This window comes from Pieris brassicae, chromosome 1 (assembly GCF_905147105.1).
Source record: "Pieris brassicae chromosome 1, ilPieBrab1.1, whole genome shotgun sequence".
Classification (NCBI taxonomy): Eukaryota; Metazoa; Arthropoda; class Insecta; order Lepidoptera; family Pieridae; genus Pieris; species Pieris brassicae.
Genome location: NC_059665.1, coordinates 22,458,837 through 22,475,242, shown reverse-complemented (window position 1 = coordinate 22,475,242; position 16,406 = coordinate 22,458,837). Strand labels below are relative to the sequence as shown.

The 16,406-nt window shown below is 34.2% G+C and overlaps 1 protein-coding gene and 1 long non-coding RNA gene across 3 annotated transcripts; both read right to left on the bottom strand.

Moving 5' to 3' along the window:
- Positions 1–1,453: 1,453 nt before the first annotated feature.
- Positions 1,454–4,780, bottom strand: LOC123713467. The gene is made up of 6 exons (XM_045667146.1): positions 4,722–4,780; positions 4,169–4,250; positions 3,312–3,509; positions 2,552–2,681; positions 1,707–1,808; positions 1,454–1,514 (listed from the first exon to the last, which is right to left on the bottom strand). Exons 2-5 carry the CDS (start codon positions 4,247–4,249, stop codon positions 1,738–1,740), a joined length of 480 nt encoding a protein of 159 aa, XP_045523102.1. The 5' UTR covers position 4,250; positions 4,722–4,780; the 3' UTR covers positions 1,454–1,514; positions 1,707–1,737.
- Positions 4,781–8,658: 3,878 nt separating this feature from the next.
- On the bottom strand, positions 8,659–15,401 carry LOC123713475. 2 transcript variants are annotated; one of them, XR_006754192.1, is made up of 5 exons: positions 15,345–15,401; positions 11,064–11,150; positions 10,405–10,590; positions 9,567–9,702; positions 8,659–8,769 (listed from the first exon to the last, which is right to left on the bottom strand). It is a non-coding gene; the product is annotated as an uncharacterized LOC123713475 (long non-coding RNA). The 2 variants fall into 2 exon arrangements; XR_006754193.1 differs by lacking the exon at positions 15,345–15,401 and adding an exon at positions 11,973–12,021.
- Between the last annotated feature and the right edge of the window lie 1,005 nt (positions 15,402–16,406).

Genomic DNA, 16,406 nt, shown 5'->3' with positions numbered 1-16,406 from the left:
TTTGTAGACATTTTACAAAAAATAAATTTCTGAACGCACACATGATGTCTTCAGAAAAAAATAAAGTTGTGGCTTAAAGGTCTCAGCAACCAGGCCATAAGCTCCAAAAAAAAATAGTTGTTACACTATTTGACAGGATTGGACAACAAATGTTTGACATGTAATAAACAAATCAGCATCTATTAAAATGATTAAGTATTCATTACACATATCGATTTCTCACTGTTTTTATTCTGCTATTCGGGACGGAAACAAATCCAACAAATCAAAAACCATGGCAATCGGTCCAGCCGTTCTCGAGTTATAAGTGTTGTAACAAACACGACTTTCTTTTATATATATAGATATAGATAATGATATTATAGAACTAGCGGGAAAAAACTTGATGAATGTTGCTCAAGACAAAGAGAAATGGAAAAATATGGAGGAGGCTTTTACCCTTTTTTTAAAAAGAATTTTAACTTAAAAAAAATTAAAAACTTATACTAACACAACTAATACTAATATTAAGGAATGTAAACTAACCACTTGTATGGATTAATTAATAAAGCTTTAATAATAATAATAATTTATTTTATAAAACAAGTATATGTATACATTAAACTACAAAAGCGCGGGAGTATTTGGAACTAAATGGAAGCACGCTCAATTAAATTTGTGTAGTATACTTGATATAGTACAGAGATTTAAGGAATTTAATATGATATCAGTGCACGATCTTTAGCATTTAGATATTTCTTGTATGTGCTGAATAATCAAATACATAGTAGTGACATCTTCCAGGACATTAACATTGTGGTGTCTTACTCATTCCCAAAGTCTAAAATCAGCAGCAATTCCCTCTGCAAAAGCCAACCTAGGAGTTCAGACACCTCTCTTTCGAATTCTTTGCGATTATAACAGATTAAACAGTACTTATACGGAGCTGGAAATATTCGGTAGTGGGCTGATCAATTTTAAAGAAAGCATTGTGAAGAAGTGGCTATCTCGTACATAATCCGCTGTTTTTCTGGTATTTTTACATCAGTCATATAAGTCAAATTAGTTCAGTGGTTGCAACAACTGCCTTAGGAGACGCTCATTAGTGGAACGACGGACGACAACGTTATGCGTGTAATTTTGTATGCCTTGATACCGACGATGATCTCATCTGAAACACTCTCAATGGTAAATGCGTAGGATTCTCCTTCATAAAAAATGTCCTTCTAAGATGCGGGATATAGTGGGCTCGTTTTGAATACGTTTGCGAAGGTTTGTAGATGGACTTTAATGTGGTAATGTCAGCTGTTAGATGTCAACTTGAATGAGAAGGAAATCTAATTATTTAAGTTGGTCCCATAGCCGCAGAAGTGGTATTAATGAGTAATAAAGAAAACAATATACAACATTAATTATAATTTATTACAACATCAATTTACAAACGATATAATTCAATTAATAATTTGTTTCATATAATAATAGCATTCACTAACACGTTTCCGCAGCAAAGTTAGAGGACATTCATGTCGGCCCCGCTGTGAAATAAAAAAACTAATAAATTTTTATACGACCATCTAATGTATTATCTCTGTATGAAAATACTTTAGTAAGTATAGTTTGCGCAAATATAAAGTTAAATTTTTTAATTATGGTCTTTAAGAGAACTTTTTCTTCCTTTAGCAATGTTTTGGATACGACATTGAGAACTTGAAAGCTTTCTAACTTACTTTAATAGTATGAAAATAAAGATAAATGTTATTACACTTCTTCCCGACAGTTCAGTTCTTTGTAAAAGCTGTTGCATAGCAGAATAGCGTAGACGTTGAGACCTGAAAGAAATACATTTTTCAAGTACAATCTAAGAAGTCTTTTGTAAAATAAATAAGCCAAGCCAAGTCATTAGAGTTGTTATTTTTTCTACCTTCTTGTTGGGTTTGGGGATTTTCTCGTACCAAAATAATTTTATTCATATTGGTACACTTATGAACGTCAACAAAAAAGGATGTTAAATTCTAAATTTACATTTACTACCAGTTCGCAAGTCAAGGGCGTAAAGTGGGAAAGAAAAACTGGCAAGAAAGTCCCAACCACTCTTTTGCATTGCCAAGTTTTGTGTCATATGAATTGTTTGTAAGCCAGAGGAGCCATATATATTGGACTGGAGCTTTAACATTACATTTTGAACGTTAACTTAATCTTCGAGACTAATAGAAATAAAAATTATAGCAAAAATACAGATGATGATAAAGTATAACAGTGTTTTGTAGAAATAATGTTATTTTAAGTGTAGGCATGTGTGTAAGTAAATTTTTAGATCATTTTTAGATTTGTATTGTACGCATTTATAGGAGTGAATATAATATACTCACTCCAATAAGAGTTATATATATAATATGAGTACGAGACTTTTTTGTTATAGTTTTTACCGGGGAAGTTCTTACCTTCTTCATTAGTATATACAAGAAGATCACTGACGATAAAATTTGAAATATATAATAATGAATACATATATCGGTCCTTTGCATTAAAATACTTAGTTTTTATTTCGTTAGAAATCAAGCAATATACTTACTGATATAAAACACTTCTATACATATAGTTCCAGCATTGTAATGTGGAGCATTCAGGAAGAATGTGAACATCGACAACAGAAAGAAGACAATCCACATCACAAAATAGGCTCGGATAATCGACGCTTTTTCCTGTAAAATAAATTATATTATATAGTCTGGCCATGGATACTGTTATAATTGAAAATTAACAAACTATTACATTTGAATATAAAATCTGTTATTTTTATATCATTGTTCATTGCTTTTCTCATTTATACAGTCTACAATATTTTGCGATATTAAAATGGACTGTGGTGATAAAGAGAACCGAAGCGCTGTGATATCATCACACAAAGTAGGTATGGAGCCAAATGCAATTTTTAAAACTCTGCATACGCTTGGTATTAGTAAAATGTTTGTGTACCGGGCTATTAATAGGTACAATGGGACCAGGCTCGCGAGTGCGTTGCCGGCCTTTTAAGAATTTGTACTTTTCTTAAAGGACCCTATAGTAGTAGATACTATATTGACCTATGTTGATCCTAGAGCGCAGAATTGCCCCCCAATATATGAAGGGCAGCCTGTGAGCCTACCACGGGGCGCTGAGCATCACGCCCACAGGGAGATTCTTCACTTCATATTCTTTGGGGAGAAGCGATGGGCTCCTTGAATATCTCTTATATTTTCTATTTTATTTGAGACGCGAACTATGACTCGTATGAACGTATTTAACTGACATTGTATCATAAAACTATAATCAATATTAAAAATGTTTCTTACCATAATAACTCCATAAATGAAAACGATATCGGTGCAAAGTTTAAACAGAAACATAAGTACTAAAATTATTGACATCGCATACAATCCAGTGATTGTTGCCTCAGCGTTGTAATCTTCTTCTTCAGCGGCCATTTCTTTATACGGCTCCAGGGTACAAGCTTCCACAATCATTGCTACGAACATCGCGAACGAACCAAACTGAAAAATTCATACAATATATAAATAAAATCCTAGTATCCCAGTTAGTAATTGGTATGGTTTTTTTATGGAAGCTCTTAGAAGCGTCGAGAAGTCGTAAATTATTTTTATAGGTCTCTAAATAATAAGGAAGGGCCACACCCAAATTGTCATTTTTTGGGTTAAAATTTTCGAAAGCATTTAACAGTTCTCTAATAATAATTAAAGCTGAGTTTTACTATCGGGCCATCCTTATGACCAGGACGGTTCGTTAATACCGCGCACCACCACATGTGGTACCAGCTGCCCACTGAAGTATTTCCGAACCAATTCGACTTAGGGTCCTTCAAGAAAAGAGCGTACCAATTCTTGAAAGGCCGGCAACGCACTTGCGAGCCTTCTGGCAATGTATCACTTAAAAACAAATTGTTCGTTTGTTATATAAGAAAAGGCAAGATATAAAGAATCGCTCTGTAATAGGGTAAGTTTATGCGTTTTTAGTTTTACTTTTAAGGCCGGCAACGCACTTGTGAGACTTCTAGCAATGTGTGTCCATGGGCTGCAGTATCACTTAACATCAGATAAGCCTCCTGGCTGGTTCAAAAAAAATTTCGCCGGGCAAGTGAGTAGTCTAATAAGTAATTTTATATATGATTTTGATAAAAAATAATTTAATTTACCGCACTCAAACTTCCCATTATAATGTTGCCAGTCTTCAAATCAAATATAAAACAACAGGTCTCTAAGCGTGGTAATCCCATTCTGAAAAGAAATTGAAGAAAAATATATGTATTAGAACTAAGACACGTGAGCAATATAAAACAAATTAAGTAAGGTACAAAATAAAATAATTAATAATATTAAATTTGTTTAAATTATTAAACTACAACATAGTGTCCCATTAATTTTCTTTAATTTTAATTAGATTACACAAATACATTTTCGTGATACTTCTTTGGCTATATTTTTAGTATAATAAATAATCTATATATATATATAACTTTATTCATTTATTTATTAGATATTATCTAAACACCACTGTAGTAGTAAGGTAAAACTAACATTTTTTAACCTAAAACTAAAAACCTTTAAAAATATAATAACAAAAATATATAATTATATGGAGTCCTTTTAAGCAACGTTCCGAAGATACTGGCAGCGTTCTCTATTTGAATATCTAGACTATAAGTATTAATATTAACATTTATATAGTATAAAAAATCTGTAACTTACTTGTAAAATCTTATATCCTTTGAGGACAAACTAATAACTCCCTACGTAAACGTCGAGGGATGAAAAGAGACTGAATGAAACGCTAAGAGGAGAGGTGGGACATAGATGGTGATAATACATATAGAAATTCAGATGTAGCAAATCGCTCAGGCGGTATAAAATATAGTTTTATACATACCATTGTTTTATCATCTACTTAATGATTTATAAAATGTAACCCTATATTAATTATATGAATTAATAGATGGCATCAACACGATAGGGAGAAATGAATGGAGGAAGCTAAGAACAGATCCATATGGAAAGTTCAGGAGGAGACCTCTATCCAAAAGGGGTCCATACTGCAGAACACAAAGGAACGGAAATAACAATAACTAACAGTATTATAACAAAACTAAAACTCATTTTATTAAATCAGATTTTTTTATTATTATTATTATCAACACCCAGTTCTGTTGTTTGTTTAATTACACCATAAATAATATAAAATAATACGTTCTGAATCTTCTTGAATTTAGGTCTGGAATTCAAATTTCTGTCTTTTTTTCGCGGTCATTATCAAATACGCGAATAGCTTTCTGTGCACACGACGTCATTGTCTAAGGTATGTATGATTTCTTCACAATGTTATCTTTCACCGTACGAGCGAATATTAAATACGTTAATAATTAAAAAGTTCATTAGCACAGCAGAGGTTCGAACCTACAACCTCAGAGATAACAGTCGAACGAAGAAGCTACTAGGCCAAGACTATCCTTCTATAATTTTACGATTGTTCTAAAGTTTGTTATCATATCTACGTTATTGCTCTTTGTGATGCCCAGGCGTCGCGATGTCTGGATTTTGAATCAATGACGCCAAAACTGTGCCGACACAGTAATATATGTACCCATTGATCTAAAGCCTAATTAGGTTCAAAAAAATAGGTACATATAGTATATTAGGTCGCATGTATATATGTATTATTTTTATTTAAATATAAAACGCATAACGACTGTCGTTCCACAGTTACGATTAAGGCAGTTTTTGCCGCGCACCACAACTATTTGGAACCCGATAGCCACTGAAGTATTTCCGAAGTATTTTGATTTGGGGTCCTTCTAGAAAGGAGCGTGTTAATTCTTAAATGGACGACAACGAACTCGCGAGCCCTCTAGCATCGAGAGTGTCGACGGGCGGCAGTACCATCTAACGTCAGGTGAGTCTTTGACCTGATGTTGACTTTTGGTCTTGACCGTTTCGCCCCTAATCTATAAAAAAATAAAGGTTTGAATGAGTGGTGTAAATGGGGTTAAACTAATGTGAAATGTGTGAATGTCCCCTTTAGCTTATTCGTTTGATCTTTCAAGGTTTTATATGCCATAGCAAAGATGAAAAAAACATAATGTCAAGTACTGAAACATAAATAAAAATTTCATCAGTGTTATATCAAAATATTTATCATATCATAACAAGTATTTCCAATATTCTTAACCTATAAACTAATGAACTAATCATTAAAAACGAATGAAAAGAAAATTAAAACATGTTTTAAAAGTTTGGTCCCTGTGGCAGTGTATCTTTAATTCATTATGAAAAAAGAAACAAAAATTAAATTGTCTTGCCTCTAATTAATTACATCTTAAACACAATTGGACAGAAAAATACCTCAATGCTTTAGTTAAAAGTACGCATTTGGACTAATTTAGTTTTTATTAATACAGTAAATACATCAATAATAAACTACTTTATCAAGTGTTATTGAAAATCTTCTCAGTAGTAATATACATTTGTACAATACCAAAGTGAAGGATGATCTTGATTACCCCATCTTTGACGATTTTTAAAGACTTGTGAAAGATAGTAGTAGTGCTGTTCCTCCAATCTAAATCGAGGACCTCCGGTCTAAAACCCGACACCCCAGTGTCTTTTTTTAAAATTATAAAACAGGGAACAAACGGCAGGAGGCTCACCTGATGTTAAGTGATTAAGGGCGGTGGGTCCATGGACACTCTCAATGCCAGAGGGCTTGCGAGTGCGTTGCCGGCCTTTCAAGAATTGGTATTTTCTTGAAGGACCGAATTTCTTGTCGAATTGGTTCGGAAATTCTTCAGTGGGCAGCTGGTTCCACAAAGCGTGTGCATAGGTGGTGCGCGGCAAAAATTGCCTTAAAAAACTTTCAGTCGTGGAATGGCAGACGTCGAGGTGATACGGGTGGAATTTTGTATTCTGCCTCGACGTCCGATGATGAAACTCAGCTGCAAGTATAAATCCGAACAACTCCTCTAATCACTCTCCATGGTAGATGCGGTAGATGATGCAGAGTGACCCCACATCTCTACGTAACGCCATAGGATCCAGCCGCTCGGAGAGGGATTGGTCATTGACGATTCGAGCCGCTCTTCGTTGAATACGGTTAAGTGGAAGGAGCTGGTAGTGGGGAGCCCCCGTTCAGAGGTGAGAACAATATTCCATGTGGGGCCGTATTTGCGCTTTAAAGAGTTGCAAGCGCTGGGCCGGCCTAATTTCGAGAAGCTGCATAATATATACTGAGCAGAATAACTTCTTTACCGCTTTTCAAGGTATGAAGTCATCGTAGTGATGGCACAGATTGTAGATCGCTACAATTTTTAGTGTTTCTAGTAGTCTTTGAAATAATGTCCAGAACGAAGAATGCTGAGTTCATATTCAAGGCTTGGAAAGGTACATTGGTTTCAACAAGTACGAATTTGAATGGGAATATCATATGGGAAATGATAAAAGCTGGTTGCAAACAAGAAGTTTTTATCAAAATTCGCTTAACCTTAACAAACAGTTTTTAAATATAATATTATAATATTCAAGGAGCAATGTTGGCGAAATGATTTAGCAGGCGACTCTCGTTCCTACACCAATGGACCTTCTTTCTATGAGAGCATTTAATATTCGCTCGAACGGTGATGGAAAACATCGTGATCAATCCGGCTTGCCTTAGACCCAAAAGTCGACGGCAAGTCTCAGGCACATGCGGCTTACATTACATACTAGTCTATTAGATTGACAAATGATAGTAGTAGCGCCATTGATTTATTTTTATTTTAGAAATAAACAATCATTATTTTAAATGGTTCTCTATACAAATGTGTCTTTTATTTACACAAAATTTCAAATGAACTGGTTTTATTATCTCAAATACAATCCGGAAACAATGAGTCCGCGAAATATCTTTCGTGGAGCATATTTGGACCTTTACAAATGCTGCATTTGGGAGGTTAGGTTTTGTCGTGCGTAATTCAGCTGGTCTCTCGAACACCGCGACAGGGGTGTCATTCGTAAGGACAATTTTCGAAACCAGCTACGTCATATGGTTCCCTCATGAACAAATGTAAAAGCAGTGCCTTAGAAACTTATATAAAGGAAGTTACTGTTAATTTATGATGAATGACTGTTCATTTATAATATTTTTAGTTGAAATTTGGCTATGTATAATCTGCAAATAAATAAACAGACAATGAAATTAAACGCTTTGCTTTCATTTTTAACTTTACTTTTATTGTCCACCACCTCCTTGCATATACCATAAATCTGTACGATGCCGACTCCGACAATCTTTGATCATCAATATCAATTATTTTGTATGGACAATTAATATTGATTCATAAATTGGCTTCTCATACGTAGTATTTCACTCCCTTGCCATTTGATTTTTAAGGATTTATATTTTTTGATTTGCTTCAAAAAGCAAGGACGTTGTTGCCCACAACCGTCCTCCGACCTAAAGGGAGGATCCTCATCCAATCTAAATACTGACTGGCCTCTCGAAAGCGCCAGTGGTTAGCCACTGCAGCTGACTGGCTTGAGAAATCATATTAGTGAGTTGTATCCGCTGATTATAGGTCTAGATACTACTACTTATGTGTGAAATAAAAAATCTCGATTTATAAAAGGTTTATAAGTTTAATCGTGAAGACATCAGAAACTGTTTCTATGGTAACTGACGCGATTTATGAGCGATAGGTAACCTGTACATCATCCACTAGCATCACATCGTAGTAACTCTTGATCACCAGATTGAAATAAATGTTGCAAACTAGAATATAAATTCATCATAATTAAAATGCTCGTGGGTAAGAAAGTGGATCATATCTGATCTGACATCATGCGATGGGTGTAATTAAAATCTAGTGAATTTCCTTTCCTCCCTTTTCAATTAGATTTGAATATTTAATTAAAAATAATGTAAGAAAACAGAAAAAATTTCAGGTTTCAATCCCAAAAGTCGGCGCATTAGGCTGATCACCTACTTGACTTCAAAGAAATATGCTTAAACAGATCCAGATGGGTTTAAAATCCATACAGCGCTATATAGCCACTGGGTCATACATATCCTAATGATGTACGGTACACATGCTGTCAACTTTTTGGATCTAAGACATGCACCCTATAAGATATTTTCCTTCAACTAAGAGTAAACTCATATACGTAAGAAGTGAAACTTCTTTATGACATTATTTTCGAAAAATGATCTACTTAATGCAACTTTATCTACAGAAATTAGTTAAATAAAGTTAAATTAGATAAACTAAGATTATAACAGAATTTTATTAATTGTTATAGAATTATTACTATCATTGTAATCTTTATTATATATTTTTGTTATTAATGTTTCTTCCGATCTCTTCGAATCAACCGTTGTAGGGAGAAGGAAGAGATGGCGCGTAACGGCAAAATGTGATGCGTAACCGAAAAATGTGACGGTATTTTTTCCAACGCCGATAAGGAAGTTTCACTTCAAAAATTATTGGTTCAATCGGGATTTGAATCTACCTCAGTATGTGAATCGCAACCCCATACCATATCACTTAGCACTTAGCTTAGGATACTCACAAATGGTTACGACTCCTTCTATTATATCGCCGACTCCAGTAATTCCATTGCCCAACAGAACGAAGAATGTTATAGCGTATACCACAAGAAACAGTAGCGCATATATTAGATACATCTTGACAAACGAGCGCCGATTCTGAAATTATTCGAAACATTTAAAACTTGATTGTATCTACTGAGGGATCCAACACGGCTGTGCTGCAGGTCGCATTACATTGTATTATGGTTAAAAATTGTTACGCTATATCAAACTATTTAATCATCTTCCCATAAGTTATAGATCACTGCCGTGTAATGCGTTCTAGAGGTGATTACATTTTCAAATTCAGAATGCCTTTATAGCATAATGAGTATCAAGACCATAAGTCATTGTGTTTATTTTATAATTAATGAATCTAAATGTACCACTTTCCTGGCAAATAAACGATTTAATAACATTTATAGTTTTATAACTTATAAAACATGTATTTTTATTAACAGAGCAGTAAGGTTTTATAGTCGATCCGAAGGAAGTCGGTGCTCTCAATTGCTAACTAAACAAGTTAGGCTAATCGAGAAATTTTAGAGATTATGAAACCTCTGCAGACCATATTACATTATGATTAAAAAGGTACAAATTATAATTTCGTTCAACAGTACCACCATCAGATCGCGAGCTGCTACGATGAAATCACGGAGGTTACTTGAATAACCTTTATTAACTGTTTGGAGCATAGATTTTAAGTAATTTTAAATAATTAATTTTCGCTCGAACTTAACGTTTACTTAAACAGTTTTATATATTCAATCCCAAAACGCTCCGCGATAGGCATTCAAGCAAGCAAGAAAAGGTTTCTACCTTATAAATTCCGAAAAGAAGCAAGCAAGTGAACCCAATGAATACGGCTATAATAACCACAAGTATAGAATTACTGACGACCAAAGCCACGCCCAACTCATTGGCCCCAATAATATTTAGGGACTGCAGAAGCACCCCGCCTTCTAGTCCATAGCAAGCAAATACCTCCAGAACTATGTTACCAATCTGTAAAATAAATAACCAAATAAAATGTGTATAATCTCTCGAACGTATTTGGATCTCGAATCCCGGCCTAATTGGATCAGACCTTTTGTACAGTGTACATTTTAATTTAAATGTTCAAATATACACGTTATTACAATAAATTAATTGAAATATACGTATATCGAACTGAAGAACTCAAATCTGACTGTTATGTGATACAAGAAAGGCGCTTGTTTTGGATTTCCCAGTACTATCCGGCGCCTTAAATGAATCTTTAATGACTGTGGAATGTTTTCCATGGCACAAGAATCTACTTCAATAGCAACATCGAATTGAAGACAAGACTGTAATACGTCCTGGTCCTTTATTGTTTATAAATTACAATAATATATACTTTCGCACAATAATATGTACTATTATTTTTAATAATAATATCATTAATAAATACTGGCGTCACAGCTAAACACAATATAGATCATAATGAAACACTTTACCAAATTTATACATCCTATAATAAGTGAGCCCAGGCGTAGATCAACGCAGAAGCAGCAATATTCAAATGGGTAAAATTTCATATTTATCTGAAAATTAATTAAATTGTAGCCTGAAAATAATTTAAGTTAAGCTCGGGTTAATTCCTAGGTGTACGTTTACTGGGTCATCGGGGTGTTTTATATAATAGAGGATTTTATTTTTACTCTATATTAACCAATCGCGTACAATAATAGAATATAAACGACATAATTAAATGTTAATTGATATTTAACGAATGAATGCAATGTAACAGTCGAAGAGAGTGCCTACGTCTGGCTATACTCTCGGGGCGTAACTCCCACGATTTAGTTAATTGCTATGAAACTAATAACTGTAATGTAGAAGAGAGAGCCTACGTCTGGCTATACTCTCGGGGCGTAATTCCCACGATTTAGTTAATTACTATGAAACTAATAACTGTAATGTAGAAGAGAGTGCCTACGTCTGGCTATACTCTCGGGGCGTAACTCCCACGATTTAGTTAATTGCTATGAAACTAATAACTGTAATGTAGAAGAGAGTGCCTACGTCTTGCTATACTCTCGGGGCGTAACTCCGACGATTTAGGGAATTACCACGTTTATAAAACTAAGAAAGCCTAAGTGAGCAAGATGTTCCTTGGCTAGTGCACTAGGATTACAATATTTCGCTTTTACATGCATCAGAATTTGATTTGAGAGATAACTTATTTTGGTAATAATTCAATAGAAATTGTTTAGTCCATGATTGAAAATGGCATGTATTGAATTGCACTGAAGTCCTTCAGAGTAGCTTAATTATGCCTATTTTGGTTATATACAGAAGGCAAACGGGCAGGAGGCTCACCTGATGTATAGCATATACACGAAAAATAATAAAAAATTACTTACCAATTATTAACGTATAATAACGCACTAATACCGGATTGTGAATGACGACAATATTCTAGAAAAATACCTCATTAGACATATCTTCTAAATTAATAAGACAATTAGAAATCGATTATTGTTCTTCGATACGATATAATAGACTAAATATATATTGAGTGATGTGATTATTTTTAATTATGATTCGATTACAGTGAACTAGGTAGACTCGGTACGGATGTGACAATTTTGGTTTGAGCCCCAATAATTTTGTTAATTCTTAATAATACGTCGTAATTTGCAGTTTTGCTTACGTAAAAATACCAAAATGTTATACATGAATTATTCAAATTTAAAAAAAGAGAAAGTTTCAGACGCGGCCACAGCCCACGGTTGTGACAGTGGTTGGGGTCAGTAGTGACAAATATAAACATACGCACAAATGGTTTATAAATACTTTTATTTTTAGAAATATGTATGTAACATTACAACATAACGGTCTCGTATAAACAGTTTCATTACCTTATACAAAAATATACATATAAAAAAGTGAGTTACACAAGTTAGTATGGAACAATAAACAAAAACACCTACAGAGGGTATTAAAGTACAATAAGTGGCTGTGTGGAGTGGATGTGTGCAGAAAGAGCATAAAATAAAATTTAACTAAAATAAAGTAAAATTCTAAAAAATTATAATAATAAATATAATCAAAAATGTAAAAGCTGGTCCTAGGGGTCTTGGGTCACAATTAATATATATATATATAGCTAATTACGAGGCAGAAAATAAATGCTCAAAATATTTTTAAATACATTAAAAAGGCTGAGCTTGTCTGATATCAAGAGGTGAAGAGTTCCAAAGCAGGAGGACTGATAGAATTCAGTTTTGTGAGTTCCTACTCAAGACTAGAAGAATTTCTAGTATTAAATTGTCAAGGGTACGCAAATGAAAACTATCGCCAGAGTAGACAATTTGCTTTAAGTAACTCGAAGTTTTGGATTAAAAAGACTTAGAGAAGGGTCCGGGAACCACAATTAATATTTCACTGCAACATCTAATGGTATTCCATCCATCTTCTTTAAAATCTGTCCAAATTATAAATATGTATTATTTATAGACTCTAACATAAAACATTACTATAATAACAGTCTTCTTAGAACCAGTCAAACCTTAACTGAACAAAGCGTAACTATGCGAACAGAACATGCTTAACAAATATTCATAAACTGGTAACATTTAAAGTTTTTTTTAACAGCCTTCTTAAAGTCCTTCAAAACATTATCTCAAATTAAATGTAGGTAACTGAAGAAAGTATTACAAAGTTTTAACAAAATATATTAAAAATAAACATTTATGAATGTATGAACAAACCGAGTTCTAGTCATATTTATCATCATAACTGTAATATATGTAATAGTGATTATCACCACCCTCTACTTGAGCTCAGAGTCTACATATGCCTTGGCACTTGATCCATTTTTCGCCGACCCTACTTTTAGAGTATGCTTACACAAACTAGACAGACACTTCTTCATCGGAAAACGATTCTGAAGTATTTCTTCTGTTGGGATTGACGTTTTCTCTTCCGTGTCCCTTCCCTATCTTATTTTGTTTTACTTCAGCAATGTATCTATTTACCAGCTTAGCCTCCCAACGTCTTTTCTTTTTCAAACTAGATCAAAGTAGATGTAGATGGCTGAATTTAATTTATAATTAAGGTCAAAGATTGTCCCAGTAAAGAATTAGAAGTAGGCAGAATTTCATTGTTGTTGTTGTCTGGGATTGTTATTTATAAAATCAGGGGTTTGTGCGTAAGTTTCACTAGATGGTGTTGCAGGAATAGTGTCAAGGTTTGGTCTATCTGTTACAAAAGATGGTGAAAAGTCAACATCCTGGAGTAAATTACGATTTAAAGGACAAATACCAGTTTTGCTGAAATCTGCCTGAATATTTGCTTGTGTGAAAGGCAGCTTAGCCGTCTTGATGATACTTGGTATTGGTTAGGAAATGCTCAATCTCGCGAGATTCTGTTCGAGATTGACGGGATTGGGCTGCAATGGTCAGCGATTCTACACACATCCGCTCGGGACGCTTCACGCGACATTGCACATTAAATAGGGTACATTGCAATGGACATTACATGCCGGTTAGCAGATAGCACTCTTGAGACACTTTAGAAGATACTCTTTTTTTAGAAGTTACTTTCAAAATCACCAATTTTAATCCCGAAAGTCCCGAGATCCCGAAAATTTCGGGAACGGAATCTCGAATTCACAATCTCGAGTCGGGATTGCATTCCCTAGACTATTGGTATGTGGTAAATAAACATCGTTTTTCCTGGGTATCTTTACTACCATCCGTCACAAGATGTATTCTGTTGATGTAGTTTCAGGTTGGCTGGTTTCAGTTTGTGCGATCAATGAGGAGTAAATATAAAAAGAGAAATACTAAAAATGACTCATCCTGCCTCTAGCATGATGGATTTGCCGTTCAAATTGATCCCACTAGCCCATCCCTAAAAAAGGGATCATGATAACGAACTCTAGGAAATAGTAAAGAAGAAGGTATGGCATTTCCCACGGCATTTACTACCCAGGCAACTGCTACTAATGTATCACGTTCAGCTGATGTAACAGTTCCCACTTGCCGGATGCCACTACTTTATCTGGTCTTTGCACGGTAGGGCCACCTATCTCATCAACATTGTAGATATATATCCTGTAACTTATATGTGTCTGTTCCTTCCTTCCACGTTCATTTTGTTAAACTTATAGGCTTGTAGCCTGGGGTACAGGTACAAACATTGACGGGTTTCTATGTATAAACGACTGTAGATAGATAGACTATAGACTATAGAATAGTGCTGCTATTCTTAACCAGCCCTTTTATTTTCAACCCAAGTAGCAAATTGCTTTATGATGTATTTAGTTTCAGTTCATGTACGTATATATCTGCACATCATATGATATACTTTGACAGCTCTTCTTATTGCTCCTTAAAAAATATTATGAGCAACATAATATTGATGTTATCTTCATTGATCTTCATCTGATCACGTCTGCGGATATATCTTGAAGAAGATCCTTGTTTCATTTCTTCATAACCATGTTTATATTTACTTATACCAGACCGCGCTCTTTCAGTCTTCCGCAAGCGTGTTCTGAGCATCTAAAATGAAAGAATATAAAAAAAAATGTCACAACCGTACGCAACGCATACTTTTGAAAACAAACTCTCGCCATGACAGGGCCAAGGAAGCTTTGTAATAAAAATCACTCTTAATTATTAACTTATACAACAACAATATTCAACTTATAATAAAACAATGTAATATATAATCTATCTGTATACAAATAACAGTAAGTAGTAAGATATATTAAGCAAAAAACTTACTTTTGACTGTTAAAATGCAATGCAGATGGTTTACGTTAGCGTCGAGCGCTAGCAGATACAATCTGGGGAACTCGTTTAGACATGCATGCAATGCTTCTCCCTCCCCTTGGACCCTTACCCGTATTCCGTATATTTTTGCCGTTATGAGTCACTACCGTACCGAGCACAACCGTACCCAGTCATCAGTCTCCTAAGTAGTACAGTTGCTATAGCAGATCAGGACTTCGATTTTTAAACCAATCTAATCTAAGCACACTATTTGTTCACACTGCGGTGTCATGTCTTGTCTTATGATGATTCTATTAGTGATCGTCCCATAGTTTTAAGTGTTTTTGTGATTTATACTATAACTTTTATTAGCGCTAATATTGAGGTACTTTTCTGTTATTTTAATGCTTCTATTTTCAGGGATTCTGTAACGTTGTGCGTTTGCTGTATACTGGCGTCTCATCACTGCTATTTGGTATCGTAGGTCAAACATTCTTCTCCAAGGGATAGCTAAACTTTTTAAGAGTAGATTATTATATCTATTAGCATTATATTATATAATGTATAATGTGACATCAACAGCGTAAATAATCGTAAACATGAAATATAAACAAATGATTAAGTTTTCTAGAACAGCATTTGTGTCGTGGCTAGACCAATGTGTCTTTCCAAGTGAAGTAAACAGCACTCTAAACCAAAAGCTACTACAACTAAACTAAACTACAGAAGCCTGAGTACCCACTAAAGATATTAGTTACCGCGATTAGTTGTTAATACCGAGCAATATCAATTTGTTTGTAATATATGATGATTTATAAAGTATTTTTCCTAATTATATGCATTATTATTTACTATATGAACAGATAACATGTATGTAATGGGGCACAAGGCCAAGACAGTTTGCATCAATTCTAAAATCATGCTTCAAATCAAATTTTTGTTAAGGCGTTTCATTTAGTGAGCGTGCGTGAAATAACGAACCCTTGGTAGTACACGATTTTTACACTACATTTTACATTTTCTAACATTAATACATTTATTGTCTCAATCATCCATTCAAATACAAACACAAAT

Coding starts and splice junctions, on each gene's coding strand:
- LOC123713467 (XM_045667146.1), bottom strand. CDS start 4,249: ATGGGATTACCACGCTTAGAGACCTGTTGTTTTATATTTGATTTGAAG. Junction 3,510..4,168: donor TAATGGGAAGTTTGAGTGCG/GTAAATTAAATT, acceptor TGAATTTTTCAG/TTTGGTTCGTTCGCGATGTT. Junction 2,682..3,311: donor TCATTTATGGAGTTATTATG/GTAAGAAACATT, acceptor TTTATTTTACAG/GAAAAAGCGTCGATTATCCG.